The following is an 11,348-nucleotide window of genomic DNA, read 5'->3' as shown; positions in this document are numbered from 1 at the left end:
TAGACTAGTGGAGGAAGCAATCAAATGCAATGACGGGAAGACAAAACTACTTTAAGTATTGACATGTAACGAAGAGTTACACCAAGGCAAATGAACTGGAGAATTTGAAAAGGTGCTTATCTTATTATATGGCTTAAGTGTCATCCACACTAAACACAACTATAATTATAAATTTAGTTTTACAAATTGTTCAAAGTCTAGTGGATGGCAGAGTCCACACCACAACTATAAAGACAACTGTGGTGAATAATATAGTTGGGCGTGGATATATATATGGGCCTTCCTCAGCATTTCTCAGAAACACAGTAGTTGAGAAAGGCTGAGGAAGGCCCATGGGTGAAACGTGTCAGTTTCCTTCCTCTATGTGCGTTAGTACAGGTATAAGGAGTAGGAACATGTAATGCTGTTTGTAAACACAACATTTAAAGTGGGGCCCAGTCCAACTTTAGTCCACCGTGCAAGTTTGAAACTGAGATCATTTGTATCTCTTCTCGATGCATAAGCACTCGAGGTTATCACTCCTGCTGTACATTGTAAATCTAGACAGCAATGGCTCACTAATCAACTGTTGTTGATGTAAAACAGTAATTTAAAAGCAAAAGTGTCTGGGAAAAAAATAAAGAAAAATAGCATTATTAGGTTTGAGAGTACCAAAACAGTTCCCTCTCGCTGACACATGGGGCTACAATGTACTTTAAGTCAGAACTGTCAACATCCCTTAAAGACAAGCTGAGAAGGTTTTTTTCCACCCAGCTGTTTTAGAGCATATCTGCATTCCTAATGGGGACATAGTTGATGATAGATGCAAAAGTCCAATCTTAATTACTTCCTGTCAAACAAAAACATAATGCGTCATTACATCAGCGGTGTACTAAACAATTTAAACTAATAATATCATGACAAACACCTCAGTCAATCTTTCAAATAGAGCTATAATTCATTGTGCTAGACACACCAGTTTCATTGAAATTAATGGGTGGCCAATGCTGGCCATGCTTGGACACCACCTCCAGTTATTATATACCACCATGCTATGTTTCTGAAAACGAGGTGAGAAATAGGCAATACAGTAACAGTAACAGAAACTTGATTCAGCATTGCCTTTGTTTGATATTTTCTTTACTTTATGGACTGACATTGCATCATGGGGTCACACAATGCCAAGAATCACTGCTTAGCTTGGTGGGTTCCAACTCCGCCCCCATCGCTGTGATTGGCTGAGACCCTGCCAGCTCCCGTGTCACCAGGAAATTCATAAGTATACGGAAATTAAATAACTCTCAAAATACCGCTTCATTCAGTCTTTAAGTATTGATAGGCGCCTCCGTTTTGTTGTTGTGTCCCTGCACAGAGCTGTGACTGTTCAACTGGAACTTCTTCCTCACGTCGTCCAAGTCCATCCTCTTCCTGAACGTCTCCGTGGTGAAATAGTACGCCACGGGATCCAACATGGCGTTGAGGCACGCCAGCATCAGGCTGTAGCGGTATGCGCCCAGCAGGGGGCAGGGCACGTCCTCCCTGTAGAGGTAGAGCAGGCCGAGGACGGCGTGGTACGGCAGGAAGCTCAGGAGGAAGATGAAGAGGCTGACGCCGATCATCCGGTTGATCTTCCGGCTGTTGACCAGGTCCGTCTGGGCCACGGCGCTGCGCCGGATGGCCCTGAACAGGCCCCAGGAGCAGGCCAGCATCACGCTGAGCGGGATGCCGAACCCTACGGTCAGCGTCGAGAAGACGATGCCCGGGTGAGTGTAGGTGTAGACGGGCAGGCTACCAAAGCAGTCCAGCTTGGAGGAGACCTTGCGCTGTTTCAGAATGAGAATCAGAATGAGAATCATGTTATTTCATTTGCCAGGTATGTGTGCACACTAAGGTCTGTCACAGTTATAACATAATCGCCCGATCGCAATTATTTGAGATAACCGCGAAATTCTTTGCATAATCGTTATAATCAAAAAATGTTCGATTAGAATTTTCATACATTTTCAAAACAAAATCCCCAAATAGCTGAAATAGCAGACCTACAAGCTAGCTTACAATGTCTCACTTTGTGACGTGTTTTAAGCTTGTAGATCAGCTATTTCTGCTAAGTACAAAATTATTAAATATGTCAATACTTTCTTTGTATATTTAAGTTATTTGTCATATCTGCCCTGTGCATTTTTTTATTACAAAGCCTAAAATGTTCCATTGTTCAATGCCAAAAACTAAAATTGCAATTATTTGTGGGACAACTTCAATTTGTAATGGTGACAGCCCTATGCACACTGTGTGGAATTTGTCTCAGCGAGGTTTATCGGTTGCATTAAGGCCCATTTATTATACTCCTGTTCAGAACGGTACGTACGTATGTATGTACAGGTACGTGTTCAGAATGATCACATACTTGAATGATTTCATCCACGAGACTAGAGGGCAGAATAGGGTAACATTTCCTACCGACCTACACAATCCCAAATGCAATGTACGTGATTCTTCTTTTGTTTTTCACTTCTGTTATTATGAGTGTTCTTCAGTACTGTAGTACCACCTGGTATGGATGTCTGTCCGTAGCCTTAAAGTCACAACTGCTGCAGCAACTGAACATTTGTTCAAAGATTGTTGGACAACCACTTCAGAGGCTCTATACAACTACGTATAATGACAGTATGATAAGGTTGGCAAGGAATATCACTTCAAACACTAGCCATGCTTTGTATGGAGAATATAGGTTGCTGCCTTCAGGAAGGAGATACAGTGTTCCTACATACAATAAGGTCAAACTGAAGAGGTCCTTTGTCCATCAGACGACACTGAGGCTTAATCAGGAGTTATAGGCCAGGGGTAGGCTGAGAGGAGACACTGCTCTTGTCTTTGTATGTCTTTATGTATGTATTTTGTTTAGTTTTTCTTGTGTCATGTCAAATGTGTGTACTGTTTATTGTTGCATACATGGCTGCTGGGTCGCAAGACAAATTTCAGTGTGAACTGACAATAAAGTATTATCGTATCGTATCGTATTCCCTTTGATTCCCGTTCACTATTGAGGAGGAGGACATTTTGTAGTTGTATCTACATGGTATTTAATACTAAGAAGGCGGCAAAAAGAGAAAAAGCGGCATGTTGTCTCTCCATCTCCTTCTATCGCATCTGCAAGCTTTCTGACAACGTGCAGAAAGACAGATGAAATGGAAGCAGAGAGTATACATAATACGTATTTAATTTAGAGTATAAATGGGTCTTTACACTCCATAATGGCAGTATTACAAAATATTTACAAGTAAATAAACGATTAGATCAACATAATAATGATAAAGATTACAATATACTGTAGAGGCTATGGTTAGCCTGGTAAACCACCCAGTCGTGGAATAAATTTTCATTTTCATCAAATGAAAATGAAATTGAATTCCGCGACCGGGGTGTTTACCAGGCTATATGGATATGGGTACAAAAATAAAACATGAACTATTGCACTTGTTGTATTATGTCAGCCTGATCTCACAGAACACGGTGAAATAGACGACTAGACGAAATAAACAAATAGAAACCCCGGAAAGCCCTGCATGTGCCGGAGCCGCGAATCCCACGGTGAAATAACATGGGTTGCAACCCGGAAGCAGAGCAGTCCCCACAACATGATTTTACGATTCTGTGCCTATCGGTATATAACTTGGACGGCGCTGAGTAGGCTCAAGCGAACGTCGCAACGTTTGGCACGGAAACTCGCTTGCTTTTGCTCGCTCGGTGGTGCCTTACGTGGCTCCAGTTCGCTTGAGACTGCTCGCCTCCGACATGGTCCAAAACGTAACTAAGTCAATGGAGGGGATTCGCAGACTTTCTATGTACGGAATGTCAATCCGTGCTCTTTCACCGTGTTGTGTGAGATCGGGTTGATTATGTACACAGATGGTATAGCCTATATACATACGTCCTGCAAAAGGTAGCTGGGCAGGCTGGCGCCGAAGGTGAAAACCCAGATCCCCAGGCAGATCAGAGGAGACTTCTTCCGGGCGTCCCGCACTCGAACCGACATGGGGAAGGAGACGGCCATGCAGCGGTCCAGGCAGATGCACATGAGGAGGAATATGCTGCCGTACATGTTGACCAGCAGCACCAGGCCGGCCCACTCGCACAGCCTCTGGTGGGGATGGAAGCCCAGGTGGTAGTAGATCCTCACCTAGGAACGAGGGGTAAGCACGCACATCCTAAAACAATTAATCGGGTGCTGGACAACAATACGTACATCAGGAAAAGGAGGGGAAATCCGCACACCGTTTAAGCTCCCAGAGTTGTATTTATTGTTAGGCAACGTTTCGACCGTAACCGGTCTTCATCAGCTCTTGATACATTGCATGTCAAGGCGTGTTTAAATACAGGAGGAGAGGCACATACAATCAAAGGCAGCTGTGGTAGTGATTAACCTACTGACACACCCACCAAATCTACAGGCTCAGGCTAAGTACAGTGATGCCATATAGAGAGCTTGTAGATCTAGGGAAGAGCAAAAGGGGGGAAAAAAAAGGGAAAACATATATCCAAATAAGGGCATTCAGGGTGGACAGGTTAAAGGACCAACACTAAAAAGTTCATGTGCAATACATTGCCATTCACAGCTCAAATGGACACATGAAAATTAAAAGTACCTCTATAATAAAAACGCCTAAAAAGTAACGACCACTAACAGAGTATGGGTGCAGCAAATGCAATGCAAAAAAGTTAATAATAATAAAGAGGACAAAACAACCAGTGCAAAATGTCAGATTTAGATCCTCACCGGCAGCGCCAGCACCAGGAGCAGGTCCGCCGCGGCCAGGTTGGTCATGTAGACGGTGGTGTGCGAGCGCGACTTGCTGTTGAAGCGGCAGAAGACGACGAGGGCCGTGAGGTTGAAGACGAGGCCCACGGCGGTGGTGGCGCCGTAGACCGCCACGAAGACGCCGCCCACCTCGCCCGTGGAGTTGTGTGTGCCGTTGCTGTCGCAGCTGGTCGGGGTGGCGTTGGACATGGGCATGGTTCGGGGCCTGAGGGAGGGAGAGAGAGAGAGAGAGAGAGAGAGAGAGAGAGAGAGAGAGAGAGAGAGAGAGAGAGAGAGAAGAGAGAGAAAGAGAGAGAGAGAGTATGAGTATATTATAACATTTGACTGTACAGTATGCTCCTTTAAATATGTTTTAGAGCATAAATGGGCAACTGGCGGCCCGGGGCCACATGCATCCCTCACCTTCACTCAATGCGGCCCGCAGGTTAATATCGGAATACTGATGTATTATTGATTTCAGCTGTTACAATTCGAAACATGCAAACATGACCCGCTATAATTACTTCAGTCTATATTAGCTTAATAACTTTTTTATGTCCAATATATATGTATTTAAGTTCATAAAGTTAACTTAAGTACAACTAAATTAATTTGAAATGAAATAAAAATGAAACTTTTCAGGATTCCAATTCAAAATACCAAAAAAGAATTCAGGATTCCAATTCCAAAAGTAGCAAAAATAGCAGATCTACGAGCTCAAAACGCGTCGCGATGCGACACGTTTTGAGCTTGTAGATCAGCTATTTTTGCTGCTTTTGTGTGACATACCAGAATGACGAGGTACGGCATTCATTTATGAAAAAAGTTAAAATATGGAGATAAGAGGTTTCTGCCCGACAGCAACAATATGCAATGTGGCCCTCTGGAGTGAGTGTGGAAATATAGTGGCCCTCTCCATCATCAAAGTTGCCCACCCCTGTTTTAGAGTTATTTCTTAACTGGGACAAGTAAAATTCCTTTCATGTACATAACAAGCTAGAAGAGTTTATAGGGGCCCACCTCTTGCAAAGCTCCTACGTCCTATGTATTGGAGATATTATACTGTTGAGCTTATTGTAAACGTTTTTTTTTTTTTAGAAATAGAAGCTTGTGCGGTCTATAAAATGTAATTCTCATTTGATTTATGACTATAGAAACTGGACGATGTAGTGCAGTATTAAAGGTTTGTGAAATGGAGACAGGTCACACGTGAGCTCACGATAAGGTCAATCTGTGCATGATCTTGACAGCTGTGCACATGCAAAATGGTGCACTGTCTGCACGCACAAACATAAAAACACAAATTGCACATGCATGCAAGCACACACGCATGTGCACACACACACACACACGCACGCACGCACGCACGCACGCACGCACACACACACACACACACACACACACACACACACACACACACACACACACACACACACACACACACACACACACACACACACACACACACACACACAGTACAGCACACAGACAGGATTGATTGCAAAGTGAAAATATGAGTTCAATGATTGCAATAAAAATGTACTAGGACATAGTTTGAAGTAACTGGTCCACACAATACAGTACACAGTGATGATACATTACATTCATTGGTTTTCACAAGTTAAATTTGGTCACATAGAGGCCACCACATGTTCGTCCCATTTCTCTGCCATCGTTGTGTAAAAGTAGTTTTGAGGAAGCTCACTGGTGACACAAGATGGAAAGGAGACATGGTGTCATTCATTTCTGTTGTGCCACTTTCTTAAAAAGTGTCTGCTCTCTCTGAAAAGTGGTGTTCAAAAGGACAGTAACCTTTTCTATCTTACTCATTTACTCAGTTTTTCATACCCATAACAAGGGAGTTTCCTCCGTTTGACAGTCCTACAAAATGCATTAACATTTCCTCTGAAATTACCCTTTCCTCTTTCACACTGCAATTTTCACCCACTTTTTACAACACACTGATGAACAACAATATCTCTGCTGTCCGGCAAAATTCAAAATGTTCATTTTTCAGGAAATAATTTTTTTTTAGGCGGTTTTGTTCATCATTGATAAGAACAGCTGAATGGACCTCCAAGCTCACAATGAGGTTGGAGGTCAAAAGGGGGTGGAGCCTGGAGTCAGCAAAACTAGCTAGCTCCGGTGGAAGCTGGTTTAGCAGAATGTTTGAGGATCCAATGGAGTTAGCTGGTTTTGTCAGAAACGCTTTTTAATGCTTTTCATTGGTTCAATATTGTTTTTACCAACACACAGACGTAAAGGGTGTTCAATGGCCCTGATTTATGGGAAAAAAATACAAAAGCGTCAAAATGGAGTTAGCTGGTTTCTGCCGGACAGCAACGAAAGTAGCTCGCTAATATTTCTTTAGTCTGTCATTATGTATTTTAAATCTTCATGACTGCTAGTGACGTGCTAGTGCTGGTAACCTTTTTTTAGTTATAGTGGAGACCAATGGTGGAAAAAGTATTCAAATGTTTTACTTAAGTAAACGTATCAATATTGCAACGTAGAAGTCCGGAATTCAAAATGTACTTGAGTAAAAGTACAAAAGTATTGGCATCAAAATGTATTTAAAGTACCAAAAGTAAAAGTACTAAAATGTTTGAAAATAGTAAGCTTGTAGATCGGCTATTTTCAAATAGCCTCGGTACAAAATAGGGCTAAAGTGGTTAATGTATGTTTTATAATGTAATCATTTATATCTGCAAAGTAACTAGAGTTTTCAAATAATTGTAGTGGAGTAAAAGTTCAATATTTGCCTCTGAGATGTAGTGGAGTAGAAGTAAAAGTACTGACAATTGGAAATACTCCAGTAAAATACCTCAAAATTGTACTTGAGTAAATGTACTTTGTTACTTTACACCACTGGTGGAGACCGTGAGACTCATACTAGGAATGAGAAGGATACATGCAGTCGGCCCTAAAATCTGGTGTGTTGAGTTACCACAGAGAGTGTTATATTGACCCGAAAGTTTGACATTTTGACATTTGGCATTTGGCATGTGACACTGGTCATGAACCAGAACCACCAATGCAGGATGTTGTGATTAGATCTGTGTCCTATAGATTGTGGTGACACACGTCCTGGTTATACCGCTATATTGTCAATCATCTATCAGGCAGAAAATCAAAACGGGCGCTTATACGAGCTTGTGGATCTGCTACTTTTGATGCTTTTGTGTGACACGGTCGTATGATCAAGTAAGGCGTTAATTTATGAAAACACAAAAGGTTAAAAGATAAGAGGTTTCTGCCCGACAGCAAAGAAATGTGTATCTCATCTTTTTATGATTTTTTCCTCATAAATTACTGGCCTATTTTATTGTTCGTTGTATGTGTCGCACAAAAATAGCATAAATAGCAAAAATTGCCAATCTACAAGCTCACTGTCTCACTGGGAGCTTGTAGATCGGCTATTTTCTGTATTTTCGAAGTGAAAATTGTTGAAAATATAAAAAATACTTTTCGCCTGTAATAACAGGCTCAAAATAGGGAGGCCAGGATGGAAATGGTTACGTCTGTTTGTGGGTTCTATACTTAACCTATGAAAAGTTCCAGGGCCAAACTACATTATTGTTGTTCTCCATATTTCAAATGTTTTATGTTTTATGTGCTACAAGCTGTAGCTAGCTGTGCTAGCTGCAAGCTCTCTACTCCTCAGACCTTTTCATGTCAAGGAGTCCAAAATGTAATTTGTATCTGGCCGCGAACCCCCATCTAAAAACCCTTTGTCCCAGGTATCCCAGTACAAGATTTGTGCTGCTAAAATGTTTGAATGTTTGAAAAGTTTATAATAACCGATCTAGTGCCGGCTATCTTCTAATAACCGAAATATACAGGTACCCCCTGGGACCCCCTGACGGACCCCACTTTGAGAGCCACTGTTCTAACCATGAAGTTGCAGGTGTTACTGACAAGTACCTTGGCAGCTTGATTGACGTAAAATTTGATAGAACTTAGATGACCAGAGTCCCTGTAGGAGGCCCTCTCCTGTTTTCTCTCTGCACTAAATAGCTCTGCTGAAAACAGCCGATCTACAAGCTCACAACGCGTTGGCTGCTATTGCTGCCGAACGCAGAGGTGCTTTGCGATCTGCAGTGGTTCTTAAAATCAGTTCAACCACTTAACCCTAACATATTTGAACATAATATTTGCTCATCTGCCAAGTTTGGGAAGATCTTTCTGTGGTTTGTATGTAGGTCCCAACCTTTCAAACTGTTTCATTACTTACTATGTGGTGAAAGATGCAACATCAAGGAAACCACCACCATTTTTTGTTCCTCTTGTTTTTTTCAGTGGTGTAAAGTAACTAAGTACATTTACTTAAGTACACTTTTGAGGAATGTTTACGTTACTGGAGTATTTCCCATTTTCAATACTTTCTTTCTTCTATCTCAGAGGCAAATATTGTACTTTTACTCCACTACAATTATTTGACAGCTTTATACTACAGTAGTTACTTTGCAGATTTAGATTATTATCACAAAACATACATTAACCACTTCAGCCCTATATCCATTTCGGCCATTTGAAAATAGCCGATCTACAAGCTCACAATGCGTCGCGATGCGACGCATTGTGAACTTGTAGATATGCTATTTTCAAAATATTTATATACATTTTGAACTTGTGAAATGGGACATTCTGCATAATGAGTACTTTTACTTTTGGTACTTTAAGTACATTTTGATGCCAATACTTTTGTACTTTTACTCAAGTACATTTCGAATTCTGGACTTTTACTTGTCAGAGTATTTCTATATTGCAGTATTGATACTTTTACTTAAGTAAAAAATGTGAGTACTTTTTCCACCACTGTTTTGGGGGGGGGGGGGGGTTTATTTCACATTTGGTTCCATTAGGGCACGGCCCACCGCACTTTTATTTTACCTCTGGGGCGGAATCTGCCAATGCGTCAATGCAAATGCGTGGATTCTTGGTCTTGTGCATTTGCATTGGCAAAGCATTGGCAGATTCCGCCCCAGAGGTAAAATAAAAGTGCGATGGGGCCGTGCCCTTACAATTGTTTGATATTGTTTTTACTTGCATGTATCTTTACTTGCATGTTCTTCTAATTCATTAGTAATCTATGGGAAAGTGATTTAGTGTAGGAACAGTTTGTTTTCTCTTCAGTATTACAGTATGTATCATCACCACACACACACACACCTACGTGTGTCATATTTTCAATTTCTACAGACTGCCTACAGACTGCCTACGCACACGTGCAATAGTGAGTTTCTATATGAGAAGTACTACTGCACACACACGCATGTGCAATAATGGTTTTCTATCTATTATGGTTGCTGTCGGGCAGAAACCTTGTATCTATAGTTTATTTTTTTCTTTTCTTTTTTCTATTACCGCCATTTTTGGTCTTATGATTGTTTGTAACGTGGAAGCCCACCCCACTCCAAAATAAAAACATGAAAATAACCAACACAATTCCCTCAAGAAAGTCACGCAAAGCCATCCAGATGAATTCTAACGTTATATGGACACATAAATTTAGCTGCAACAGGCCTGTCTATAGGCTGAGTTCTTTTACCTTTTGACTTGAGGTGATGAAGAAACAAAGGTCCAGGACTCGATGATGATGATGAGAGGAAGATTATTATAAATATATATATATATATATATATATAATTCAAAAATTCTTTGATGCACTCTCTTCACACACAGCATGCGTTTTTCTACCTCTCCCCTGGCTGTCTGTCTGTCTTTGCCCACGTCTGCGTTGGTTGCATCAGACCGTTTGCAAGTACAGGAAACTGTGTAATCTGAAGAGAAGTTCGAGTCACTCTCGTGCTCTCTCTCTCTCTCTCTCTCTCTCTCTCTCTCTCTCTCTCTCTCTCTCTCTCTCTCTCTCTCTCTCTCTCTCTCTCTCTTAATGTTCCGTACATTCATCCAGATATCTATGGTGGCATCATCCTTCTCGTCCTGTCACCTGCTATGTACGCTCAATGACTTTACAACCACCAGCCTCTTTCAATGCAGTCATCCTATACAGTCACTCTCTGTTCTGTCTCTCCATCAATATCTCACTTAATACGTGGATTCAGACTGAGAGGGGCTTTTATCTCCCACGCTTTTGGACACACACACACACACACACACACTGACACACACACACACACACACACACACACACACACACACACACACACACACACACACGCACACACACACACACACACACACACACACACACACACACAGAGACACACACACACACACACACACACACACACACACACACACACACACACACACACACACACACACACACACACACACACACACACACACACACACACACACACACACACACAGTGCCCACTCTGTTTCTCAGTTACAGCTGCAATAAAGGAAGACAGTCAAAGTGAAATTTATTGTCCTAGATTTCTGCCAGAAGTGGCCGACGTGACTGGAAACTGAAGAGGCCGCCACAGTGTTGATGGCAGCCATGATCCACGATCTAAAAGAGGTGGCTGTGTGGTTCAACTGTAGTACGTTCAAAATACCTCACTTTATACCACCACACATGGGCAAAGTACGGCCCGAGGGCCAG

At 41.8% G+C, this 11,348-nt stretch overlaps 1 protein-coding gene across 1 annotated transcript; it reads right to left on the bottom strand.

The window, feature by feature from the left end:
• Positions 1-360: 360 nt before the first annotated feature.
• Positions 361-10,496, bottom strand: LOC308102368 (lysophosphatidic acid receptor 6). The gene is made up of 4 exons (XM_080452053.1): positions 10,326-10,496; positions 4,754-5,000; positions 3,908-4,156; positions 361-1,802 (listed from the first exon to the last, which is right to left on the bottom strand). The coding sequence occupies exons 1-4, from the start codon at positions 10,460-10,462 to the stop codon at positions 1,305-1,307; spliced, it is 1,131 nt and encodes a 376-aa protein (XP_080308179.1). The 5' UTR covers positions 10,463-10,496; the 3' UTR covers positions 361-1,304.
• Between the last annotated feature and the right edge of the window lie 852 nt (positions 10,497-11,348).

This window comes from Gymnoscopelus braueri (genome assembly GCF_963280865.1).
Source record: "Gymnoscopelus braueri genome assembly, chromosome: 15".
Lineage (NCBI taxonomy): Eukaryota > Metazoa > Chordata > Actinopteri > Myctophiformes > Myctophidae > Gymnoscopelus > Gymnoscopelus braueri.
Note: the sequence above shows the minus strand (reverse complement) of the source record. Positions and strands in the feature narration are given on the sequence as shown.

Excerpts from the sequence above, each read along its gene's own strand:
- LOC308102368 (XM_080452053.1), bottom strand. The coding sequence starts at position 10,462 with ATGCTGTGTGTGAAGAGAGTGCATCAAAGAATTTTTGAATTATATATA. Across the intron at positions 4,157-4,753 it reads TCCTGGTGCTGGCGCTGCCG|GTGAGGATCTACTACCACCT; the intron begins GTGAGGATCTAA and ends CCTCGTTCCTAG. Across the intron at positions 1,803-3,907 it reads CCAGCTACCTTTTGCAGGAC|CGCAAGGTCTCCTCCAAGCT; the intron begins GTATGTATATAG and ends ATTCTGAAACAG.